General features: G+C 37.5%; 1 protein-coding gene across 1 annotated transcript in view; it reads left to right on the top strand.

The window, feature by feature from the left end:
- Positions 1-27,884, top strand: part of ZNF92 (zinc finger protein 92) — a 137,094-nt gene that overhangs the window by 76,673 nt on the left and 32,537 nt on the right. The window contains exon 2 of the mRNA XM_077996663.1: positions 22,630-22,691. Coding sequence (XP_077852789.1) covers positions 22,658-22,691 — 34 coding nt within the window. The 5' untranslated portion in view covers positions 22,630-22,657. The remainder of the gene's footprint in view (positions 1-22,629; positions 22,692-27,884) is intronic.

Here is a 27,884-nt window from a genome sequence, read left to right as displayed (position 1 = left end):
TCTCGAACTCTTGACCTTAGGTGATCCGCCCGCCTCGGCCTCCCAAAGTGCCGGGATTACAGGCCTGAGCCACTGCTCCCCGCCTGTGTGTGTTTTTTGAATTGAAGAGTTTTTTTTTTTTTCATTCCTTTTTCAAATCCTGTAATATTGTGATTTCTTTGTTTACTTTCTGTGGTATTCCAATTTCTCTAGTAATATAACAAGCATCAACCTTCTTCTTAGCAGAAATAAACTGTTTTCTTCATTACTTCATCATTTCCTATAATGCACCATGTAGGGGAGATGGAATCTAGTCTACAGTCAGTCCTGGAGAAAGATAAAATTTTAAACACATCTTCTATTGTTCTAATTTTCTCCTGAGAGATATAATGGGAGGTTTTTTGTTTGTTTGTTTGTTTGTTTTTCTGAGTCCAGTTAATATTGTGGAAAATATGAATGGGTGTAATGGACAGTCTTTAAACAAGACCTGGTTACTTTGTACAGCAACAGGAATATACATGGAATGTAAAAAGAGCGGAGACAATTGCCATAAATCCTGATGGGTGGGAAGGAATGAACAGATAACACATGTGTGAGGTCCAAAGTTCAGTGGAAAACCAAAGTTTTAAATGTAGCTTAGGAAGCTCTGCTGCAATGGAACTGATTCTTTTTTTCTCAAACAGGGTTTTGCTTTGTCACCCAAGCTGGAGTCTCATAATCTCAGCTCACTGCAGCCTTGACCTCCTGGTCTCAAGCAATTTTCTCCCCTCAGTCAGCCAAGTAGCTGGGATTACAAGCATGTGCCATCACACCTGGTTAATTTTGTTTATTTTTTAAGTAGAAATGAGGTCTCACTATGTTGCCCAGGCTGGTCTCAAACTCAAGCAATCCTTCTGCCTTGGCCTCACAAAGTTCTTTGGTTACAGACATGAGTCACTGTGTTTGTCCTGGAATTGGTTCTTGAGAATTTGAGCTTTATTTGTCTTGTGGCCACAGAGAAAAATTTTCTGCCTATGCTTATAATGTTCTTAAATCCTTAAAGGTTTCTCCTATCCCTCCAGTGATTTTCTAGTGGATTCACAGTTAGAGCCAAAATCCTTTTCTTATCCTGGGAGGGCTTGCATGATCTGACTGCCCTTCCATTGCTTTTGGAGATCTGTAGCAATCTGTGCATATTTTCTGAGACCTGTATGTTATTTTTAATGTTCTGTTTGTGCCTTATGTCCAGATCATTTGAGGAATAGTGGAGAAATTGAGATTTCACTCAGAAATTCCAGAAATACCAGGGACAGATGTCATATGTTTTTATCTTTATAATTTCCAGTCAATAGCGTTTTCATATGTGATCTTAAAGAAAATCAGACTTTGACATTTCATCATAGCACAAAGCATCTTACTAAATGTGAGAATAATTATCAATTTTATTTTAAAAATTTATATTAGAAGAAACTCAGCTTAGAAATTTGAACTCCATATGTTTAATGCCTCTAGTGTAGAATATTTTTTATGTCTACTCATCTCAGGAAATTCATAAAGAAACTAATGTCAAAGAGGAACTTGGAACATTACCCAGCATATAGTAAATTTTAATTGTTACTTATTTATAATAACTTTATTTTAAAATTATGTTGGCCGGGCACGGTGGCTTACACTTGTAACCCCAGCACTTTGGGAGGCCAAGGTGGGCAGATCATCTGAGGTTGGGAGTTCGAGACCAGCCTGGCCAACATGGTGAAACCCCATCTATACTAAAAATACAAAAATTAGCCAGGTATGGTGGTATGCGCCTGTAATCCCAGCTACTTGGGTGACTGAGGCAGGAGAATCATGTGAGCCTAAGAGGTGAAGGTTGCAGTGAGCCAAGATCACACCACTGCACCCCAGCCTGAGTGACAGAGTGAGACTCCATCTAAAAAAAAATAAATAAACAAAAATAAAATTATGTCTTCTTTAACATAAATATTATCAGAATTGTGTGCTATATGTGTTCACTTTGTAATCTGAAATATGCCAAATTTGCTTGCAATTCTAGATTTAAAAGTTCTGAAATAAAATGGTTGATTTTACATGCCTTTTTAAAAAATTGTTTTACTTTAAGTTCTGGAATACTTGTGCAGAATGTGCAGATTTGTTACATAGGTATACATGTGCCATGGTGGTTTGCTGCACCGATCAACCCGTCCTCTAGATTTTAAGTCCAACATGCATTAGGTATTTGTCCTAATGCTTTCCTTCCCCTTGTCCCCATCCCCTGACAGGCCCTGGTGTGTGATGTTTCCCTCCCTGTGTCCATGTGTTCTCATTGTTCAACTCCCACTTTTGAGTGAGAGCATGCAGTGTTTGGTTTTCTGTTCCTGTGTTAGTTTGCTGATGGCTTCCAGCTTTATCCATATCCCTGCAAAGGACATGATCTCATTCCTTTTTATGGCTGCATAATATTCCATGGTATATATGTACCACATTATCTTTATCTAGTCTATTATTGATGGGCATTTGGGTTGGTTCCATGTCTTTGCTATTGTAAACAGTGCTGTAATAAGCATACGTGTGCATGTGTCTTTATAGTTGAATGATTTGTATTCCTTTGGGTACATACCCAGTAATGGGATTGCTGGGGCAAATGGTATTTCTGGTTCTAGATCCTTGAGGAATCACCACACTATTCTCCACAATGGTCAAACTAATATACATTTCCACCAACAGTGTAAAAGCGTTCCTATTTCTCCACAGCCTTGCCAGCATCTATTGTTTCTTGACATTTTAATAATTGCTATTCTGATTGACGTGAGATGATATCTCATTATGGTTTTGATTTGCATTTCTCTAATGATCAATGATGTTGAGCTTTTTTTTCATATGTTTGTTTGCTGCATGAATGTCTTCCTTTGAGAAGTGTCTGTATACATCCTTTGCTCACTTTTTGATAGTGTTGTTTTTTTCTTGTAAGTTTGTTTAAATTCCTTGTAGATTCTGGATATTAGACCTTTGTAGGATGGGTAGATTACAGAAATTTTCTCCCATTCTTTAGGTTGCCCGTTCACTCTGATGTAGTTTCTTTTGCTGTGCAGAAGCTTTTTGGTTTAATTAGATCCTGTATGTCAATTTTGGCTTTTGTTGCAATTGCTTTTGGCATTTTTGTCATGAAGTCTTTGCCCATGCCTATGTCCTGAATGGTATTGCCTAGGTTTTCTTGTAGGGTTTTTATGATGTCGGTTTTACATTTAAATCTTTAATTCATCTTGAGTTAGTATTTGTATAAGGTGTAAGAAAGGGATCCAGTTTCAGTTTTTTGCATATGGCTGGCCAGTTTTCCCAGCACCATTTATTAAATACGGAATCCTTTCCCCATTGTTTGTTTATGTCAGGTTTGTCAAAGATCAGATAGTCGTAGATGTGTGGTGTTATTTCTGAGGTCTCTGTTCTGTTCCGTTGGTCTGTCTGTTTTGATACCAGTACCATGCTGTTTTGGTTACTGTAGCCTTGTAGTATAGTTTGATGTCAGGTAGTATGATGCCTTTCTTTTTGCTTAGGATTGTCTTGGCTATACAGGCTCTTTTTGGTTCCATATGAATTTTTATTTTTATTTTTTTGAGAAAGAGTTTCACTCTTACTGCCCCGGCTGGAGTGCAATGACGTGATCTTGGCTCACTACAACCTCCACTTCCTGGGTTCAAGCAATTCTCCTGCCTCAGCCTCCTAAGCAGCTGGGATTACAGGCATGCGCCATGCCTGGATAATTTTGTATTTTTAGTAGAGATGGGGTTTCTCCATGTTGGTTAGGCTGGTGTCAAACTCCTGACCTCAGGTGATCTGCTTGCCTCGGCCTCCCAAAGTGCTGGGATTACAGGTGTGAGCCACTGCACCTGGCCATGAAATTTAAAATAGTTTTTTCTAATTCTGCGAAGAACGTTAATGGTAGTTTAAAGGGAATAGCAATGAATCTATAAATAACTTTGGGAAGTACGGCCATATTTATGATATTGATTCTTCCTATCCATGAGGATGAAATGTTTTTCTAATTGTTTGTGTCCTCTCTTATTTCCTTGCGTGGTGATTTGTAGTTCTTGAAGAGGTCCTTCACATCCCTTATTAGCTAACTGTATTCCTAGGTATTTTATTCCCTTTGTAGCAATTGTGAATGGGAGTGCATTCATGATTTGGCTCTCTGCTTGTCTATTATTGGTGTATAGAAATGCTTGTGATTTTTGCACATTGATTTTTGTATCCTGAGACTTTGCTGAAGTTGCTTATCAGAGTAATGATTTTTTGGGTGGAGACAATGGGATTTTCTAAATACACATTCATGTCACCTGCAAACAGAGACAATTTAACTTCCTTTCTTCCTATTTGAATACCCTTTCTTTCTTTCTCTTGCCTGATTGCCCTGACCAGAACTTTCAATACTATGTTGAATAGGAGTGGTAAGAGAAGACATCCTTGTCTTCTGCCAGTTTTTAAAGGGAATGCTTCCAGCTTTTGCCCATTCAGTATGATATTGGCTATGGGTTTGTCATAAATAGTTCTTATTATTTTGAGATATGTTCCATCAATACCTAGTTTATTGAGATTTTTTTTTTTTTAACATGAAGGGATGTTGAATTTTATTGAAGGCCTTTACTGCATCTATTGAGATAATCATGTGGTTTTTGTCATTGGTTCTGTTTATGTGATGGATTATGTTTATTGATTTGTGTATATTGAACCAGCCTTGCATCCCAAGGATGAAGCTGACTTGATTATGGTGGATAAGCTTTTTGATGTGCTACTGGATTTGGGTTGCCACTATTTTATTGAGGAGTTTTGCATTAATGTTCATTGGAGATACTGGCCTGAAGTTTTCCTCTTTTACTATGTCTCTGCCAGGTTTTGGTATCAGGATGATACTGGCCTCATAAAATGAGTTAGGGAGGAGTCCTTCTTTTTCAATTGTTTGGAATAGTTTCAGAAGAAATGGTACCAGCTCCTCTTTGTACTTCTGGTAGAATTCAGCTGTGAATTCATCTGGTCTTGAGTTTTTTGGTTGGTAGGCTATTAATTACTGCCTAAATTTCAGAACTTGTTATTGGTTTATTCAAGGATTTGACGTCTTCTTGATTTAGTCTTGGGAGGGTGTATGTGTCCAGAAATTTATCCATTTCTTCTAGATTTTCTAGTTTATTTGCATAGAGGTGTTTATAGTATTCTCTGATTGTAGTTTGTATTTCTGTGGGATCAGCGGTGATATCCTGTTTATCATTTTTTACTGTATCTATTTGCTGCTTTTCCTTTTCTTCTTTAGGAGTCCAGCTAGTGGTCTATCTAGTTATTTTTTTCAAAAAAACAGTTCCTGGATTCATTGATTTTTTTGAAGGGCTTTTTGTATTTCTATGTCCTTCAGTTCTGCTCTGATCTTAGTTATTTCTTGTCTTCTGCTAGCGTTTGGATTTGTTTGCTTTTGCTTCTCTAGTTCTTTTAATTGTGCTGTTAGGGTGTTGATTTGAGATCTTTTTTTTTTTTTTTTGAAACAGAGTCTCACTCTTGTTCCCCAGGCTGGAGTGCAATGGTGCAATCTCGGCTCACTGCAACCTGCGCCTCCCGGATTCAAGCGATTCTCCTGCCTCAGCCTCCTGAGCAGCTGGGACTACAGGCGCCCACCACCACGCCCAGCTAATTTTTGTATTTTTAGTAGAGACGGGGTTTCACCATGTTGGCCAGGCTGGTCTTGAACTCCTGATCTCAGGTGATCCGCCCGCCTCGGCCCCCCAAAGTATTGGGATTACAGGCGTGAACCACCGTGCCCAGCTGATTTGAGATCTTTATAGTTTTCTGATTTGGACATTTTGTGCTACAAATTTTCCTCTTAACCTTGCTTTAGCTGTGTCCTAGAGATTCTGGTATGTTGTCTTTTTGTTCTCATTGGTTTCAAAGAACTTCTTGGTTTCTGCCTTAATTTCATTATTTACCCAGCAGTCCTTCAGAAGCAGGTTGTTCAATTTCCATGCAGTTGTGAGGTTTTAAGTAAGTTTCTTTTTCTTTTTTTTTTTTTTTTTTTTTGAGACGGAGTCTCGCTCTGTCGCCCAGGCTGGAGTGCAGTGGCCGGATCTCAGCTCACTGTAAGCTCCACCTTCTGGGTTCACGCCATTCTCCTGCTTCAGCCTCCTGAGTAGCTGGGACTACAGGCGCCCGCCACCGCACCTGGCTAATTTTTTGTATTTTTAGTAGAGACGGGGTTTCACTGTGGTCTCGATCTCCTGACCTTGTGATCCGCCCGCCTCGGCCTCCCAAAGTGCTGGGATTACAGGCGTGAGCCACCGCACCTGGCCTAAGTAAGTTTCTTAATCCTCAGCTCCAATTTGATTGCACTGTGGTCTGAGAGACTGTTTGTTATAATTTTAGTTCTTTCGCATTTGCTGAGGAGTGTTTTACTTCCAGTTATGTGGTCAATTTTACAGTAAGTGCCATGTGGCACTGAGAAGAATGTATATTCTGTTGATTCGGGGTGGAGAGTTTTGTAGATGTCTGTTAGGTCCCCTTGATCCAGAGCTGAGTTCAAGTTCTGAATGTTCTCGTTAATTTACTGTCTCATTGATCTAATATTGACAGTGGGGTGTTAATAACATGTTTGAGTTTATATGTCATATAAAAAGTAAATTAAATAATTTTTATTCACCTTGCACCTATTAAAGTGTTTGCCTCTTATATTTATTGCATGCAAAACATTATTAGCATTTTCATCCACTTTTTTTACCCTTAATGTAAATGATAATATAATTTATTCCTAATTGTTCCTTTAATATATAAGTGTTTCATATTTTATAATATTCATAGTGTTTCTGCACTTGGAAATAAAAGGCTTTTGATTACTTCTTAAGGCTGGATTGTAGCCTTTCCAGTTTGTGTAAGAAAAGCAGCAATATATTAGTAACAAGTTTTTCTGGTATCATTTTATGCTTATTCTTTAAAATTTTTTATTAAAGCTTTTACTAAATAATCATAATGCATTTTGGTGAAATGTTATTGCTGTCACTGTGATACTAATAATTTTAAAATTGTGGTCTTTTTTTGTTTGTTTGTTTTGTTTTTTGAAATGGAGTTTCTCTCTGTCACCCAGGCTGGAGTGCAGTGGTGTGATCTTGGCTCACTGCAGCCTCCACTTCCCGGGTTCAAGTGATTCTCTTGCCTCAGCCTCCTGAGTAGCTGGGAATACAGGCGTGCATCACCACACCTAGCTAATTTTTGTATTTTTAGTAGAGACAGGGTTTCATCATGTTGGCCAGGCTGGTCTTGAATTTCTGACCTCAGGTGGTCCACTCGCCTTGGCCTCCTAAACTGCTGGGATTATAGTCATGAGCCACTATTCCCAGCCAAATCTGTGTGCTCTTCACGCATTCCCAGTCATAGTAGAAAATTGTAGTTATCTAGAAAAATTTTTCTGGGTAAAATCTTAAGTAGTACACTATTTTTTTATTTAGGTTTTTATGGTTTAAAGTTTCTTTTAAATTTCTTTTGCAATTTTATATTTCTGTGTTTCTAATTTCAGGGTAGGCCACCTTACATAATTTGTGTTTTAGTTTTTATTTATATATTATAGTTTTAATAGAAATATTCAACTGTGTATATTTTAAGAAAGTGTTGCTGGGCATGGTGGCTCACTCCTGTAATCCCAGCACTTTGGAAGGCTGAGGTGGGTGGATCACCTGAGGTCAGGAGTTCGAGAGCAGTCTGACCAACATGGTGAAGCCCCATCTCTACTAAAAATACAAAAAATTAGCTAGGCATGGTGGCAAACGCCTGTAATCCCAGCTACTTGGGAGGCTGAGGCTGGAGAATCGCTTGAACCTGGAGGCAGAGGTTGCAGTGAGCCGAGATCAAGCCATTGCACTTCAGCCTGGGCCACAGAGTGAGACTCCATCTCAAAAAAAAAAAAAAAAAAAAAGTAAGAAAAGAAAGAAAGAAAAAGAAGGTGTTCAGAAAAACTGAAATATGCATGTCATATGTCACTTGACTTATGTTCCTTGACTCAGATTGTCTTTTGGCAATTTAACTATCTATGCTTTTGTTTGCCTGTATACATACCCTCTCTTTTTTTTTTTAATGATGTATTGTTTTTGGTTGGTGATCAATGGTTGTTCATCCTGTCTAGGTGAGTAGTCATGAAAGTTGTCTTAATTTCTCCATCCGTTTATTGGACAATCCATATTATTTTTGTAGGAGAGAAATACTTTGTGATTCAAAGGTAATTTTTGAAAAGTTTCATAAATCTGTATCTTTTTAGTTTTTATTGTTTATTTTCAATAGTGTTCAAAACCATATAAAATTTATAATCTTAAATATTTTTAATGTATAGTTCAGTCATGTTAAGTATAGTGACATTATCACACAACATATCTTTAGAACATTTTTGTCTTCCAAACCAAAATTCAATACACATGAAAAAACTACTCATTGTTTTTCTATTACCTAGACCTTTCCAAATATCATTTTATTTCTTGTTTATAGATATCTCATATAAGTGGATTCAGACAATATCCAGTTTTTGTGACTACCTACTTTGTTTAACATGTTGTTAAGATTTATCTTTTTTATATGTTACCTTTTCTGGTTTTGAAAAGCTGAGTAATATTTTATTAGTTTTATATTCCAAATTATATTTATTCATTCATTTGATGAGGAAAGTTTTGGCTTCTTTGACCTATCTTCTTTTGCAAATAATGCTGCAATAAATATGGGTATGCAAATAACACATGACTGCATATGGGAAGCTTTATTTCTGAGTACACTGTTATGTTTTGTTTTTCTAGTTGTCTGCCTTTATGCTAGTATCAAACTGCTTTAGCTATTATGGCTTCAGAATGTATTTTAAAACCAGGAACTTCAGGCTGGGCATGGTGGCTCGCGCCAGTAATCCCAGCACTTAGGGAGGATGAGGCAGGTGGACCACTTGAGGCCAGAAGTTTGAGACAAGCCTGGCTGACATGGCGAAACCATGCCTCTACCAAAAATCCAAAAATTAGCTAGGCATAGTGGCACACGCCTGTAACCCTAGCTACTCGAAAGGCTGAGGCATGAGAATCATTTGATCCTCAGAGGCAGAGGTTGTAGTGAGCTGAGATCACACCACTGCACTCCAGCCTCTGTGACAGAGTGAGACTCCATCTCAAAAAGAAAAAAGTGTGATGTCTCCAACATTGCTTTTGATTTTTGAAAATTGTTTGGCTCTTCATGGTCACTTCATATTCATATGATTTGGGGGTTGTTTTTTCTATTTATGCAAAAATAAACTGAGAATTTGAAAAGGATTGCGTTGAATCTGTAGCTCACTTTAAGTAGTATATCATCTACCTAAAGACATCTTCATAATATTAAGTCTTCCCACCCTTAAAGAAGAGTATGCTCAAGAGTGTATTGCTTAATTTCCATATATTTGTGAATGTTTCAGATTTTCTTCTCTTATTTTATTCCATTTTGGTTATAAATAATAATCAGTAAGTTTTCAATTTTTAAAAGTTTAAGACTTGTTTTATGACCTAACATGTATAGTATCAAGAAGAATGTTTTATGAGATATTGAGAAGGTTGTGTATTTTGTTGTGTGGAGTGTTTGCCATATATACATCTATTAGGTGTGATTTTACAATGTTTCAAGTCTTCTGCTCCCTGTGTGTTTTGTACTTTAATTTTGTCAATATTTACTTTATAAATTAAAAACCCTGATGTGAGATATAAATGAGATATGCTCACATGAGCAGACAGACACACATATACAATTGTCATAGGTTTTCAATGAATGAACTCTTTTATTAAAGTCTTTTTTGATTCTTGTAGTTTTGAATTAAAATATATTTTATGAACTATGACAAATTTTGACTTAAAATGTATTTTGTCTAATTAATTGTGATCTCTTATGCTCTCATTCAGTTAACATTTGCATGAAATACCTTTATGTTTGTTTGTTTTTTGAAATATCTGGGTTTTGTTTTTGTTTTTGTTTTTTGTTTTTGTTTTTTTTTTTTTGAGATGGAGTCTTGCTCTTTCTCCCATGCTGGAGTGTAGTGGCGCGATCTCGGCTGTCTGCAACCTCCACCTCCCGGATTCAACCAATTCGCATGCCTCAGCCTCCCGAGTAGCTGGGATTACATGCACTCACCACCATGCCCGACGAATTTTTGTGTTTTTTATAGAGATAGAGTTTCAACATGTTGGCCAGGCTGCTCTCGAACTCCTGACCTCAGGTGATCCACCCACCTTGGCCTCGCAAAGTGCTGGGATTACAGGCATGAGCCACTGCGCCAGGCCTGAAATATCTTTTTTTATACTGCCACTTTTAGTCTATTTTTGTCATTAGATCTAAAGTGAAACTGTTGTACACAGAATATAGTTGGAGCTTTTAATCCAATTAAAAACATTTTTTTTGCAATATATGATTGTTAATTGGGAAAGTTAGTTCCTAAATATTTAAATAATATTCTGAAAGATGACTTACTATTGGCATATTATTAATTATTTTATTCGATTATTGTAACTATTGCATTCTCTTTTTCTTTTACTTTGTCTTCTTTGTTGTCTCATTTATTTTCATATTGACAGATTTTAGTTCCTTTCTCATTTTTTATGGAATATCTTTCTAGGTAGTTTATTTATGTTTACCATGGGCATTACATAAGACCTCTTGAAGTTACAACAATATATTTTAAACTGGAAAGATCTTCAGTTGCATCCAATTCTTTTGTTTGTTTGTTTGCTTTTTGAGACGGAGTCTTGCTTTTTCTCCCAGGCTGGAATGCAATGGTGCGATCTCAGCTCACTGAAACCTCCTCCTCCTGGGTTCAAGCAATTCTCCTGCCTCAGCCTCCCGAGTAGCTGGGATTACAGGCACGTGCCAGCACCCCCAGTTAATTTTTGTATTTTTACTAGAGATGGGGTTTCACCGTGTTGGCCAGGCTGGTCTCAAACTCCTGACCTCAAGTGATCTGCCCGCCTCGGCCTCCCAAAGTGCTGGGATTACAGATGTGAGCCACCGCGCCCAGCCCTAATTTTTTTAAAGTACATCTACCCTCAACTTTGTTATTGATGTCACTAATTGTATCTTTTTATATTAACAGGTGTTTATAACTCTATTTGTTTTTTTGTCTATCATGTTTATGAGTATAGTCAGTGTTTGCTGCATCATCATTTTATCACTGCACAGTTTTATATATGTGTTACATATATGGCTTTTCCAGAGAGTTATGTATTTTCGTATGATGTGTTGCTTTCTAGCATTTTATTTTCAATGGAAGGGACTCCCTTTAGCATTTTTAGTAGGGCAGGTCTACTAGCGATGTACGTTTTCACTTATTTATTTATTTTGAGACTCATTTAAACCTCGGAGGCAGAGGTTGCGGTGACTCAAGATAGCACCACTGCACTCCAGCCTAAGCAACAGAGTGAGACTCTTTCTCAAAAAAAAAAAAAGTTAAAATACAGAATTTATTTTTATGTAAGACTAAAAGAAGCAAGAGTTTGGTTTTTGAAGAGTTGTAATTATATTTAAAGTTTATTGTTCAATAGTAAAGACTTGGAACCAACCCAAATGTCCATCAATGATAGACTGGATTAAGAAAATGTGCCACATATACACCATGGAATACTATGCAGCCATAAAAAAGGATGAGTTCATGTCCTTTGTAGGGACATGGATGAAGCTGGAAACCATCATTCTGAGCAAACTATCGCAAGGACAGAAAACCAAACACCGCATATTCTCACACATAGGTGGGAATTGAACAATGAGAACACTTGGACACAGGGTGGGGAACATCACACACTGGGGCCTGTCGTGGGGTTGGCGGGGGAGGGATAGCTTTAGGAGATATACCTAATGTAAATGATGAGTTAACAGGTGCAGCACACCAACATGAAACATGTATACATATGTAACAAACCTGCACGTTGTGCACATGTACCATAGAACTTAAAGTATAATAATAATTTTTAAAAAAGAAAAAAATAAAATAAAGTTTATTGTTTTACATTGAAAGAATTTTAGATTTTTTGAAATATGAGTATCAATGAGCATTTGGTTACCTTGTAATTTTTTTTTCATTTTGAAGAAGAATTTTTCTGGTTATAGTATTCTTCCTTGGAAATTTTTCTCTTCCAGGACTTTGACTATATCTCTCAACCTTTTTTCTGGCCTGTAGGGACTCTGCGGATAAATCCACTGCCAATCTCATTGGAACAAACTTATAGACAACACATTAGATTTCTTTTGCTGCTTCCAAGATTCCGTATTTGTCTATAACTTTATTTATTTATTTATTTGTTTGTTTGTTTGTTTGTTTGTTTGTTTGTTTTGAGACAGAATCTGATTCTGTTGCCCAGGCTGGAGTACAGTGGTACATTCTTGGCTCACCGCAACCTTCACCTCCCAGGTTCAAGCAATTCTCCTGCCTCAGCCTCCCGAGTAGCTGAGATTACAGGTGCCCGCCACCATGCCCAGATCATTTTTGTATTATTAGTAGAGACAGGGTTTCACCATGTTGGCTGGGCTGGTCTTGAACTCCTGACCTCAGGTGATCCGCCCGCCTTAGTCTCCCAAAGTGCTGGGATTACAGGCATGAGCCACCATACCCAGCCTGTCTATGACTTTACCATTTTTGTTTATAATCTGTCTTGTTATGAGTCACTTTGTGTTTATCCTAAAGTATGTTAAGCTTCTGGATTTTTTACAAGTGTTCTCTTTATGTTTGAGGATTTTTCAGTCATTGTATCTTAATATATTGTTTAGCTCCTTAATTTTTGTTTCTTTTTATGCTTTTAATCTTTTGGTTGATAGTCTCATTTTCCTGCTTTCATTTACTTGTCTGTTTCCCATTTTATGCATTGAATACCACTCAGGTAGTTATTTTGAATTTTTTAGGTAAAATTCATATCTTCATTTCTTTAGGGTTGATATATGGATATTTATAGAGGGTTTTGGGGGCCATATTATGGTGAAACTTTGTATATGTTGTAAGCTTTTATTGAAATTTGTACATTTACAAAAAGCTTCCTGTCACAGTATTTATAAAGTGGCTTTGTCATGAGGGTGTCTGATACCAGTTGACCAAGCTAGAGATTCTAGAACCCTCTCAAACTTGTTCTTCAGGATGTGTCTACTCTGGAATTGCGTGTACATTTTTTAAATTAATGAAGTTTGTCTGTGTTTCTTCTTAAGAGACTATAATCACTTGCTGTACCTGTTGTTTATTTGTGATACTGACCTCTCTGTGCTGCTGTGAGAATTATTTATCTTTGCTCTCAGCAGAAGCAGCCTGCCATTCAAAGTAGCACCATTCGTTTTAGCACTTTGTGTTATAGGAGGCAAAAAGCAGTCTTTGAAAAGTTCCCTAAAAGCTGGAATTATGGACATCTGTGCCAGTATTTTCTTTCTCTCTTGAGGGAGAAGTCAGAAGTTTACTTCTAGGGGCATCATGCTGCATTAGAGAGGAAGAAGGACTGTGATGGGTAAATGTAACACACTTTCCTTCTTCTGTTTGGCTCTTGGCATTGTGCTTACCTGTGGTGCTGCAAACTCTTAATTTTTAGAATTATTACAATGGAATTTCATTAAGTATATTCTTGTTAAGTGTATATGTATATAAAGACCTGTGGTATTTTATTATGCCATCTTGCTCTTGTACTTGGTAGAACTTTATACATTAGATTTGTAAAGCATATTCACAGGAGTCTAGTAAGTGGGATAATTTTTTTTCTTTCTTCCAATGGTGTCTTCTATTTCACTGAAGATAAATTGCCAGGGCAAAGCATAATACATTAATTCCAAAGTGTAATACTGAGAAGACATGGAAACTGCAGTCTTCTGAATTTACACATAAGAAAAGACTGAAAACGTGTGGGTGAGTGTATGGGGCATGTTACAATGCACTTAACCAGTGTTCATCCACTATTCATAGCAAAATCTTTCAATGTGATAAATGTGTGAAAGTCTTTAGTAAATCTTCAATAATAAATAGACATAAGACATGCTGGACATATTGGAGGGAAAGTAATTTTAAATGTTAAAAAAAGTAACAAATTATTTTAAATGTCTTAAATTCTAAGTTAACATCAGAGAATCAATACCAGATGGAATCCCTACAAATGTAAATAATGTGGCAAAGGCTTTAATAAGTGCTCACACTTGACTGAAAATAAGGGAAATCATCTTGGAGAGAAACATTACAAATGTAATGAATGTGGCCAAGTGGTTAAATCTTGCTCTACCCTTTCTATTATTAAGAGAATATATGCTGAAAAGAAACCCAACGAATGTGAAAGACATGGCAGAGTCTTTAAGTGGTCCTCATCCCTTACTCAACATAAGAGAATTCATCCTGGAGAGAAATCTATAAATGTGACAAATGTGACATAGTCACAGTCTTCAACTTTTACTAAACGTATAATACTTTGTAGTAGAGAGAAACCCTACAAATGTGAAGAGTGTGGCAAAGCCTTTAAATTGTTTCTATATGCAACATAAGGACATTCACACTGCAGTGAAACCATACAAATGGGAAATATGTGGCAGAGCTTTTTTTTTTTTTCTTTTTTTTTTTTTTCCTGAGATGGAGTCTTGCTCTGTCGCCCAGGCTGGAGTGCAGTGGCGCGATCTTGGCTCACTGCAACCTCCGCCTCCTGGGTTCAGGCCATTCTGCCTCAACCTCCGGAGTAGCTGGGACTACAGGCACCCGCCACCACGCCTGGCTAATTTTTTGTATTTTTAATAGAGACGGGGTTTCACCGTGTTTGCCAGGATGGTCTTGATCTCCTGACCTCGTGATCTGCCCGTGGCAGAGCTTTTATATGGTTTTCATACCTTACTAGACATCCTAGAAAGAAATTCTACAAATGTAAAGAATGTGGCAAAGCCTTTAATCAGAGCTCACACCTTAATGAACATAAGAAAGTTCATACCGGAGGGAAACCCTGAAAATGTATAGAATGGGACAAAGCTTTTAACACTCAAATCTTGCTAATCATAAGGCAACTCATACCAATAGAAACCATACAAATGTAAAGAATGTGCCAAAGTCTTTTACCAGTTCTTATACCTTACTGTACATGAGGAAATTTAAACCTGAGAAAAATTTTACAGATGTGAAGAATGTGGCAATGTGGCAATGTCTGTAATACCTGTTATCTTACTTGATATGGAAGAGTTCATACTGACTAGTAGTGTTATAAATGTAATTACTGTCTAAAAACATTTTACAAAATATAGATTAGATTGCAAAATTTTAGTGAAGAACAACATTGCAAATACAAAGATGGGTTCAATGCCTTCACTTATATCATGGATCTTTTTGTACACAGGAGAAATTATGCTGGAGAAAAATCCTCAAACAGTTGCTCACACTTTATTCAACTTTAGAGAATTTGTATTGGAGACAGACACTACAAATATAATAAATGAAGAAAAACTGTTTGTTCTAAAAATATCAGAAAACATCAGAGTGTTCATATTAAACGATATTTTAGAAAACAGCAAAGTGTTCACATTAAATGATATTTTTCAGATTCAGTAAATGTAAAAAAATAAATATAGCCAAAATAATCATCAGATAATTCACAGGAGAAATCACTAAGGCACACACAACACTTTAGACATTAAGCAGAGTGTTGATTATAGAGATTAATCCAAAATTAAGGCAGGGCTGGGTGGCTCATGCCAATCCCAGCACTTTCAGAGGCCAAGGCAGGTGGATTACTTGAGGTCAGGAGTTCAAGACCAGCCTGGCAAACATGATGAAATTCTGTATCTACTAAAAATTAAAACAATTTACCAGAACCATAGTGGTGTGGCGCCTGTCCTCCCAGCTACTCGAGAGGCTGAGGCAGGAGAATCATTTAAACCCGGGAGGCGGAGGTTACGGTGACTCAAGATAGCGCCACTGCACTCCAGCCTAAGTGACGGAGCAAGACTTTGTCTCAAAAAAAGTTAAAATACATAATTTATTTTTATGTAAAACTAAAAGAAGCAAGAGTTTGATCTTTGAAGAGTTATAATTATGTTTGAAGTTTATTGTTTTATATTGAGATAAGCTTAGATTTTTTGAAATGTGAATATTGATGTAATTAAACAATCTCTCATCACTTGATGCTATGCCTTCATTTGTAGCATTTATTAAAAAGCATTTGATCAATTGTTGCTGCATTAAAGCTATAAGAAGTTCTTCTGTATTAGATTGACATCATTCATATTCTTTTTCATGAAATATTATGGATACTGAAATTTAAGATGCACGATCTTTATTAAGCACATAAATGACAGAATAAGAAATATTATAATCATCAGATGTCATCAAATCACTGCAATACATAAACAATTTATTAGAAATTAGACTTAGTATAGGGTCTAACTGAAAACACAATTGTTGCTGACAAGCATATTGCTAATTTCAAGACACTTAATTCTCAGATGCCCTAGGAAAAAGCATAGGCAGGGGAAGCATAGGCAAAAGTAGCACACAGAAAGACTCTGGAGGGACTTGGTCACAAATACTGTGTTGCCAATATTAGAAAACCGTAAAAGTTCTAATGGAAGTTTTTTTATTTTTTATTTTATTTTTTATTTTTTTTGTTTTTTGGTTTTTTTTAGACAGAGTCTCACTCTGTCACCCAGGCTGGAGTGAAGTGGCTCAATTTTGGCTCACTGCAACCTCTACCTCCCGGGTTCAAGTGATTTTCCTGCCTCAGCCTCCTGAGTAACTGGGATTACAGGCATGCACCACCACACCTGACTAATTTTTGTATTTTTAGTAGAGAGAGGGTTTCACCATGTTGGTCAGGCTGGTCTTGAACTCCTGACCTCGTAATCTGCCTGCCTCAGCCACCCAAAGTGCTGGGATTACAGGTGTGAGCCACCGCACCTAGCCAGTTTTTTGTTTCTTTTTGTTGTTGTTGTCGATTGTTTTCTGATCATCCTATTAGTGAATATACACTTTTTTTATCTAAAGGCTTCCAATATCCTTTGTCATCATGTCCATGTGCATAACAATAAAGAGATAATGAGAGTCATACTGTCAAATATTAAATTTGGAGGGATATTTCCAAGTTGGAAATTGGAATTTAAAGGAAAGCATCTTTTGCTTTTCATGTACACTGAAAGTAGTTGAAGTTCTTTTCTCTCTGACATTACTATCTCTAAGTTCACAAAACAGACACACAGAATTTAAAATGTCTTATCTAATATTAAGACACTTATGTGATTACATAATTTTGTACTGTTTAATTTTCTTAACAATTTTATGCCCTCATTGGTCACAAATAATTATTATCAATATCTTTTTTCTTTTGATTTCAAAGTACCCTTACTTCATACTCTCTGTCTTACATTTTAAGAATCATAGACAACAAAAGGACACTATCCCTACTGAAATAAAACATTAACGTATACATTTTATTAACAAAATTGAAACATACTTTTCAAATTTGTGAATATATCTTAAAAAGCAAATTGCAAATTTAAAATTGTATGAGACTGTGTGAGTAAAAAATTCAGAGTTTTTTTTGTTTTTGTTTTTTTGTTTTAAGACAGAGACTCACTCTGTCACCCAGGCTGGAGTGCAGTGGTGCCATCTCGGCTCACTGCAGCCTCCACATCCTGGATTCCAGCGATTCTCCTGCTTCAGCCTCTTTAGTATCTGGGATTACAGGCGTGCACCACCATGTCTGGTTAATTTTTGTATTTTTAGTAGAGATGGGGTTTCACCATGTTGGTCAGGCTGGTCTCAAACTGCTGACCTCAGGTGATCCACCCGCCTCAGCCTCCCAAAGTGCTAGGATAACAGGCATAAGCCACGGCGCCCGGCCCAGAGTTTTTTTTTTAATAAAAAGGGAATGCTATCTTCTTCAATTTTTGCAGATTATTATTCTTTTATTGCTAAAAAGTGTTACCCAGCCGATTAACATGAGTAATATTTTATAACTTAGTTTCCTGATGAGATATGAAATACTATAACTGAATTTATGTTTATATTTATAATTATACTTACTATTAAAAGCTTCTATATCTGTTATTTAGTAACTCTACAAAAATTTAATAAATGCCAAATGCAGATATTTCTAGTTTATAAAAATTAGAACATTTTTGTATTAGCAATTGCTATAACAGAATTAAACTTTTTTATGGTTATCTGCTACAAGCTAATAAATGAGAAAGGCTGAATAATAATCTTAGGGTTTATTACGTCTCAATTTTAAATGGTTGTAAAGAGTATAAAATATACTAAAGTATTTCCAATTCTGAAAAAAAAATGGGCAGGTGCTATGGCTCATGCCTGTAATCCTAGCACTTTGGGAGGCCGAGGCAGGTGGATCACCTGAGGTCAGGAGTTAAAAATACAAAAGGTGGATCACCTGAGGTCAGGAGTTAAAAATACAAAAATTAGCCAGGCATGGTGGCAAGCGCCTGTAATCCCAGCTACCCAGCAGGCTGAGGCAGAAGAATCGCTTGAACCAGGTAGACAGAGGTTGCAGTGAGCCAAGATCACTCTATTGCACTCCAGTCTGGGCGATAAGAGCGAGACTCTGTCTCAAAAAAAAAAAAGGATGACTGAATTCTGAACAAGTTCCGATATCTTTTATAATAATAACATTCAAAATTTTAGTTATATATATATACCATAAATTAAAATTAGAAAAATGAGAAAACGTAAATGCAATTCTAATTCAAAGGTAATATTACAAATTCTTTCAAAATTTTTAAAATCCTTTCAAAATTTATAGCGTAATAAAATTCAAGAAATTGATCTTTTAATTTGGAAACTTCTACTGCATTTAGCTGTTACTCAGTAAGATATATTACTGAAATTATTAGAAGGGAATTATTTTAGCACTTTATTGAGAAAATTCTACCTCATTCCATCACTTACCTGAGTCTTGAACTCTCACTGTTAATAATGCTGACAAATAGACATTTACCCAAATGAGTCCTGAAGTGAGTCTATGTATGAGGGATGAGGCCCCCAATATATACTTACAAGGAAGTAATGCCATTAGCTCATCCCCCTCCAGGCCCATAATTTTAATGTAAACTCTGTAAGGATGACAAGCCCTAGCTTTCTGATAATTAGAAATGGAGCCACAAAAGGAAAAACTGAACTGAATTACTAGAAAACACAATAGGAATAACTGGGTTTTAAATTATTCTGTGTGAGCTCACTTTTCCAGGTAACTTTGGCCTGGTAGATTGTATGGTCTTAGTCTTTGGCAACAAAACCAATACCTCCTAATAACCAAAACATTAAAATAAATAGAAAACAGTGCCAGATTTCCCAATGTATGCCCACTGGTTGAAGTGATTCAGGGTGTCTTCTACGTATATTCTCCAATGGTCTCTAGTTTTTTCACAGTCAGAATTACACCAAAAGTACCTTTGTGGGAATTAGAAAAATGCTACCTCTATCAGACTTCCATATGCAAAGTCCTCAGTCTTGCAGACAACACATCTGTGAGCCAGTGGACCAGACATGGGAGCAAAATACAGGCTGCTTTTCACCGCTTCTCTCTACTAACTTGTTTAGGTGCATTTACTAAGAGCAGAATGCCTCCATTTTAAACTCCCTGAGTTTTGAGATAACCTGTCTTCTTCAAGAGATCTTGGCTGGGCGTGGTAGCTCACACCTGTAATCCCAGCACTTTGGGAGGCTGAGGTGGGTAGATCACCTGAGGTCAGGAGTTCAAGACCAGCCTGGCCAACATAGTGAAACCTATGTTGAACCTAAAAGTTAACCTTTTAGTCTCTACTAAAAATACAAAAATTAGCTGGGTGTGGTGGCGGGCACCTGTAGTCCCAGCTACTCGGGAGGCTGAGACAGGAGAATCGCTGGAACCCAGGAGGCGGAGGTTACAGTGAGCTGAGCCGAGATCCGGCCACTGCACTCCAGCCTGGGAGACAAGAGTTTCACTCTTGTCTCAAAAAAAGAAACAAATGAACAACAACAAAAAAAGAGATCTTACTTAGATACGATGTATCGAGCAGTTCTTGTGGTTAATTTGGTCAACCCATTCTTCTATCTCCTCTGCGGCTTATGCTCATAGGAGTGTTTCATTTCATACACTAACAGGAAAGTACCCACTTTTTAGCAATCTTTTTCTTTCTGTAAGCCTATGAATCTTAAAACAGAACAACAGTTCAGCTGGTTTATGTTCAGCATGATATGCTGTCATGTGTCATCTTTGATTCTTTAAAAAATTCCTCCTCAGCTGGGCACGGTGGCTCATGCCTGTAATCCCAGCACTTTGGGAGGCTGAGGCGGGCAGATCACGAAGAGGCAGGAGAATAGCTTGAACTGGGAGGCAGAGGCTGCAGTGAGATGAGATTGTGCCACTGCACTCCAGCCTGGGCAACAAGAGCCAGACTCCGTCTCAAAAAAATAAATAAAAAAAAAGAATAATAATAATAGCTCCTCATTTGACCTCAGTCAGAACTACTCACCTTATCACCTTATATAATTTTTCATTTTCTTTTCTTTTTTTTTTTTTTTTTGAGACAGAGTTTCGCTCTTGTTGTCCAGGCTGGAGTATAGTGGTGTGACCTCGACTCACTGCAAATCCCGCCTCCCGAGTTCAAGTGGTTCTCCTGCCTCACCCTCCAGAGTAGCTGGGATTACAGGCACCTGACACCATGCCTGGCTGTGTTTTTGTATTTTTAGTAGAGACAAGGTTTCACCATGTTGGCCAGGCTGGTCTTAAACTCCTGACCTCAGGTGATCCACCTGCCTCAGCCTCCCAAAGTGCTAGGATTACAGGCATGAGCACCGCGCCTGGCTCACCTTATATACTTTTATTGTCCACAAGTTTTATTCTCACTGCTCTCTCCAACCCAATTTAATATATTATGTTCTGCCATTGATAGGCCTTCCTATGTTAACCCAGTTGGCATTTTTAGGTATTGATTTGTCCTCTTGAAAGGCCTTTCAAGTTTAATTGAAATTCGTTTCTATTTTTCAAAGAAAAACTGTCATGTAAAAATCCTGTACTAAGAAAATATATTTATTAAAACTAAAACTTTTTAGTTTTAATAACTAAGACCTTAGTTATAAAGGCTTTAGTTAGTAAACTATATAAGCCTCAGTTATTAAGGTTTTAATGATTAAAACTAATAACTCTTGAAAGCCTTTCACGATCAATTGCAATTTTTTTATTCCTCAAAGAAAAATTGTCATGTAAAAATCCTATATTGAGAAAATATATTTATTAAAACTAAATGTAAAATAAACACATTCCAGAGCAAAAAAACTGAGAAACTTTGGTGCTAGCCAACCCATCTTACAGAAAATATTGAATGAAGATTCTTAAGGCTAAAATCAACTGACCACAGATAATTTGAATTCACATAAAATGACAAAGAGTATTGGTAAATGTAATTGTTATTACAAAACAAAGTATAAAAGAATATTACTTTTTCTTTATGATTTTAGTTCATTTCAAACAATTGTATAAAAATATGAATATAGGCTGGGCATGGTGGCTCATGCCTGTAATCCCAGCACTTTAGGAGGCTGAGGAGGGTGGATAACTTGAGGTCAGGAATTTGAGACCAACCTGGCCAACATGGTGAAACCCCATCTCTACTAAAAATACAAAAAAATAAAAAAATTAGCCAGGTGTGGTGGCAGGTGCCTGTAATCCCAGCTACTTTGGAGGCCGAGGCAATAGAATTGCTTGAGCCCAGGAGGCGGAGGTTTCAGTGAGCCAAGATCAGGCTATTTCACTCCAGCCTGGGTGACAGAAAAAAAAAAAAATTAGAATTGTTTTAAATTTACACAAGTCATACATTTAATATGCTTTTCTGACCATCTTCTCTTAACTAAACTTTTACTTACACTGTATTTTCGTTGGTTGAAAAAATAATACAACATTTTAGCCTAAATTGTTAGTTCTGTGCTTTAGAAATATACGTTTTTTGTTTCACCTAAGTTGTCCCATTAGGAACGCAAACTTGTTGCCTAGATAAAAATTGCTTGCAGCAATGAAACAGGCAACTGGAAGTTTGATAGGCTAAATGAGAAAAATAAAAAGTATTTAAAAGCCAGCAGATTAAAATTGTTTAGAAAAGCTATAAGATCTGCTTCTATATTTTTGTCCTTATGTCTATATGTGTTATGTGTATGTGACCATACTTGGCAAATGAAGGTAGTTTTTAACTTGTTGGTTAAATAGAAATAGCTTTGTAGGCCCGGCACAGTGGCTCACACCTATAATCCCAGCACTTTGGGAGGCCAAATCACTTGAGGTCAGTAGTTCGAGACAGACCTAGCCAACATGGCAAAACCCCATCTCTACTAAAAACACAAAAATTAGCTGGGTGTGGTGGTGGGTGCCTGTAATCCCAGTGACTTGGGAGACTGAGGCAGAAAATCACTTGAACTTGGGAGGCAGAGGTTGCAGTGAGCCAAGATCATGCCACTGCACTCCAGCCTGGGCAATAGAGTAAGACTCCTCCATCTCAAGGAAAAAAAAAAAAGTCTTCATAATAATCATTTAAATATAATTCAATACTTCAGCAAATTTTTGGTTTTGAGCCTGTGGACTCAGGTGTCAGGATGGGTGGCCACGTTGAGGCTTGGCAACAAGTTCTCAGTGCCTACACTGGCAGCTACCAGACAGAATCAAGCCCAATATGACTCCTTCTTCTCTGTTCCAGCTTTGCCTCCTCGCTCTTCTTTAAGAGGATGGATTTTTCTTCTGCCCTGTGCTCCACACCTGGTATGTAAATTCACGACTTACTCAAAACCTGCCTTTCATAGCTACCTTGTGTGCCGCATGCTTACTTAAGAGCGAAGATGACTGGGAAATACAATGAGAATAATGCCTGTTTCATAGTTTCAAAATCCTTTTCTATAATTTAAAATATTAAAATCATATTATGGTAATTTAATAATAATCATAACATTTCTGAGTCATTTTTGTGTTAAAATACTAAAACATTGGCCAGGCGCGGTGGCTCATGCCTGTAATCCCAGCACTGTGGGAGGCTGACGCAGGCAGATCACAAGATCAGGAGTTTGAGACCAGCTTGGCCACATGATGAAACCCCGTCTCTACTAAAGATACAAAAAAGGTAAAAAGGTAAAAATAACTAGACCTAGCAGACATGCTTAGTATGCCCCCAAGAAGCAACTGTAGATTATATATGTTACACCATCTCAAAAAAACTAACAAACAAAACATACAATCCTAAGAAGACAACTGAAACTTTGTGTACATTTCTGCTACATGGTAGGCCAGTTAAACATTTATACAGATATTTTATTGTAATTTTTAATGCATGTTTCCTGGTAGTATAAAAGCTTTCTTATGCAAGAAGGCTGATGTTATAACAGAAGCTTAAAGGATATTAGGAAACATGTTTTCTTCATGGGACATTTCTGAAAAAGTCTCCAATGATAAGGATACTTATTTCATTAGAATAGTTGTAAAACGGTTAAATAAAGTATTATAGATCCACTAGTATTGAGCAAAGCTAAGTAAATTGATTGGATTGCTTTTGCAGTTGCAGATTGATGACAATCAGATCCACTTAGAGTGGAAAAAATGTGTTGACCCTTATAAAATAGTCACTGGAAGGCCTATGCCCCTAATAATAGAACCTCATGCATCTTCTGCTACTGAAGTCTAATTATCACTAAATTCAGCAAGGCTTTAATGCATTATGGCCAAGCATATTTTCACCAGGTAAAGAAAGCTAATAGTCTACTGACTGAGGATTGTAAAACTCTTTATACTCTAGAACCCAGAGATTGAGTCTGCTTGCATCTGCACTGCAGCAAGACTTGAGGATCTTGAACCTTGATTTGATAATCTTATAACTCAGAAGGGGCCCTCCAATCTCTTGCAATTGTTAAGGTAAAGCTAACCAGGGAAGATTCTTCTCAAAAGAAGACGGCAACCTTGATGTAAATAGCTGTTTACACAAGATCAAAAATCAAGACATCTCTGCTATCATGACACTCTTAGTTCACAGATTTTTTTATGGCTCTATAAATAACAAAAATAAAAAAGGGGTCTCTTGTGTGCACTCATGGGTTATACTTTTATATGTAGAGAATTTTGCATCAAACCTTATATAAGAACAAACTTAGGCCTTGATAGGTAAAAGATGAAGGGCCAGCGTAGGTGAGAAATTTTAATGGGACATTTGTTGCCTTATAATACCAGAAACAGAATATTGGTCCACTGCTGTTAACCTACTTCATAAGTTAAAGAGAGCTTGTTCAGAATTGGTTAGGGAGCATTGCCAGGAAGCCATTACTCCTCTGAATGGGCATAATTTTTAGGTCTTTTTTTGCCATGGTTTAGAGTAAATGAGGCGATGGTTAGAAATTTATCCCCCATAATTGGTTCTATAGCAGATTCTACCGTAAAGGCTATGGTTGGTTACATGATAGACTTTAAACTTTCTTGTTAAAGTTGTGCTAAATAATGAATTTCTCTGGATTGCTTACTGGATAAACAAAGAAGTATCTGTGCAGTTGCTAATACTTGTATTTGCACTAGAGAAATACATTGGCTATTACAGAGATTCAGTTACAGGAGATTAATGAACAGGATGCTTGGTTGAAATGAATAGATGTTTATCTAGCTAATTATTTGATTTATTTAATTTTAGTTGGTTTGTTCATGGGGACCCTGGCTAAAAAGCATACTTCAATCTCTTGGTATTACCCTCCTGATGTCAAAATAGTAGTCTCCCTACCGCACTGTATTCTCTCAAAAGTTATAAATGTTTGCATGCAGTCATCTCTAGAATGTCAAATGGTTTCTAATTAACTGGAATAACAAAAACTCAAAGACATATGTGACCATGAGGACACCATAACCTATAACATAACAGATAAGGACAAAAACCCAAAACAATGGAAACTAAGTGGCGCTAAGGCCCTGAGTTTTGGTCACAATCTGACCTACATGAGAACTTAACCAAATGGAAAGAATTTTTAAAACAAAATTATCAGAGGCCACTATTCGTGACTGAGCGTGTGCACTAGGCCCAAACAGACCAAACCAAACCAAAATAGAGTCCCTCATGCTAAATGTCACATAAACTGAAAATTTAAGGAAAGAGGTAGATCCTTAAGATCTATAGGCCAGGTTTTGTTTTTCTTGTGTAAACAGTAGATTTCAACACAAGGAGGTCCTCTTACTGTAAGCCTTTAAAAAATATAATAACCTGAAGCCCTTATTTCCACTTTACAAAACCCACAGTTCTCTTACTTCACAGTGAGATTTGAAACTAAATAAGTACATTTTTAATGGTGACAGAGTGATATCAATGTCTTAAAGTTTTGGTCTACATCTGAAAATTGAGAAGGTAACCAAATGGGAGAAATTGTTAAATTAATTATAGCCTAAACCTGCCCCCTTTCCTGTATAAGTTTGGTCAATAGGTGTTTTTCAAGATAGTAAACTGAAACCTAACTAGATATGTAAGTAGACTGTAACACATTCTTGTACCAACCACTCTGTTTTTGCCAATAAAAAAGTTAACTGTTCAAACAATGTTCAAATAAGGCAAATCCCAAGCTGTAATCCATCTGGCTGTTTCAGTACCTCACTTTCATTTTCTCTGTGTCATTTTGCTTTTTCTGTCCATAAATCTTTTTCCACCAGGTGGCTGTGCTGGAGTCTCTCTGAGCCTACTTCTGGATCCACAGGCTGCCTGATTTGCAAATTATTTTTTGCTGAATTAAACTCTGATTGGTTTTAAAGTTGGTTGTTTTTAAGTTTTCAAATTTTTTACAATAAAAAATAATGTGTTGGGCTTTCATTTTCTAAACTCATCCCTCAGTGATTTTCCTGAATTATTCTACATTCTTTCAAAATGCTTCTGCAATTTCTTTCTTTTTTTTTTTTTTAACTTTCGAGATAGGGTCTCACCGTATCACCCAGACTAGAGTGCAGTGGTGTAACCAGTTATGGCTCACTGCAGCCTTGACCTTCCATGCTCAAGCAATCCTCCTCCCTCAGCTCCCCGAGTGACTGGGACTACAGGCATGCACCATTATACCATTATGCCCAGCTAATTTTTTAGCTTTTTTCATGAAGATAGGATCTTACTATGTTGCCCATGCTGCACTTGAACTCCTGAGCTCAAGTGATTCTCCCACCTCAGCCTCCCAAAGTGCTAAAATTACAGATATGAGCCACTGAGTGCATCTGCAGTTCTTGAGAGGAGTATTACCAATAATTAAACAGTACTATATGGTCACAAATTCAAAAGGAATCTGGCATCTATTCTAGAAGTGTCACTCGCCAGGATCTCAAGCATCTAAGGCAGTTACTTTAGTAGTGTTATTTATGGAGGTGCATGGGCTTTGGGGTCAGACAGAGTTGATCCTGAATCTCAGCCCAGCCATTTAGTAGCTGTGGGTCTTTGGACAAGTTTCTTGATGTGCAAGAGTTCTATAAACCACATATGCAAAAAATAAGGCAGAATGATACTGATTGCAAAAATAGTAGCAATTTTTTATCCCTTCTATATCCATGCCCATTGCCAGGGACTTTTACAGCTGTTCCCATTGAGATCCAGAATCTGTTTTCTGAAACCTAGATCTGGCTGGCCTCATTTGCTCAAGGCAGTAAAAATATGTGAACATGACAGTGTGCTAGTTTGGGGACTAGCAGTCTTGAATGCTTCTGTTTTTCTCTCACAGTGCTGCCATCTCCATGAAAAAAAGCCCATGCTAGGCAGCTGGAGGATAACATACCATGGGGGAGGAGAAGCAAGGTGTCCCTGTTGACAGCTCCAGAAGCAGAAGCTCACATCCAGAAGCACAGCTGCCTAGTTAACAAGCAGCTGATAACACATGTCTGAAGGAGCTCAGCTGAGATCAGAAGAATTGCTCCACTGAGCCCAGCTTAAATGACTGACCATTTCAATTGTGAGCTAAGAAGCCTTGGCTGGGCTGGGCACGGTGGCTCATGCCTGTAATCCCAGCACTTTGGGAGGTTGGGGTGGGTGGATCACCTGAGGTTGGGAGTTTGAGACCAGCCTGACCTACAAGGAGAAACCCTGACTCTACTAAAAATACAAAAGTAGCCGAGCGTGGTGGCGCATACCTGTAATCTCAGCTACTTGGGAGGCTGAGGCAGGAGAATCGCTTGAACCCAGGAGGCGGAGGTTGCCGTGAGCTGAGATTGTGCCATTGCACTCTAGCCTGGGCAACAAGAGCGAAACTTCGTATTTAAAAAAAAAAAGTCTTGGTTGGTTTGTCATGCTGTAATACCTAACTAATACATGCACCCAGTGCAGTTAGGATGCCAGGATTTAATGGCAGGTTGATTAGTGGTTGTTATAGTTACCTTCCAACAGTTGGCACCCTAAAGGTACTGATTTTTTTTTTTCTGCTTTAAAGTTGGATGTTTTGTAAGAGCAATATTGAGTAATGCAGAAAAATATGTAAGCATGTTTGCATGTGATTGGTAGTTGTACTCACATAATCCCCACACCACAGGAGAAAACAGATAAACACACCCTGGCCACTAGGGCCAGGCCAAATAGCAAGATAAGTTTACCTTGAATCTATTTTCTCTATATCTAAACACTGGAAGTGATGACTGTGGAGAGATCTGAAGACATAGAGTTTTAATCTCCTGTGGCCCCATCATCTTTTGTTTACTGTCCGATCTCTGGAAGAAAGGTGGGCAACAGGTGGCCAGCAGTGGTGTACCTGTGGTTATTTTATTCCTGCTGCCCTCTGCTCTTTCTATGGTGACTATCTGTTCCATCCTCAAAACTGAAGAAGGATGTTGGTAAAGAGAGGCTGTCCCTTCACTTCTGGCAGAAAAGGGATGTTCAGGCCCTTCACCGTCCTGATGTCAGGGCTGCACTTCAATGTGGCAGCTGTTGGCCATGTGTGGCTACTGGCTGCCTGGAATGTGGCTGGTCTGAACTGCAGT

The sequence above is a fragment of the Macaca mulatta genome, chromosome 3 (assembly GCF_049350105.2).
Source record: "Macaca mulatta isolate MMU2019108-1 chromosome 3, T2T-MMU8v2.0, whole genome shotgun sequence".
Taxonomy (NCBI): Eukaryota; Metazoa; Chordata; class Mammalia; order Primates; family Cercopithecidae; genus Macaca; species Macaca mulatta.
The sequence above is the reverse complement of the archived record's forward strand: the minus strand, read 5'-3'. Positions and strand labels throughout refer to the sequence as shown.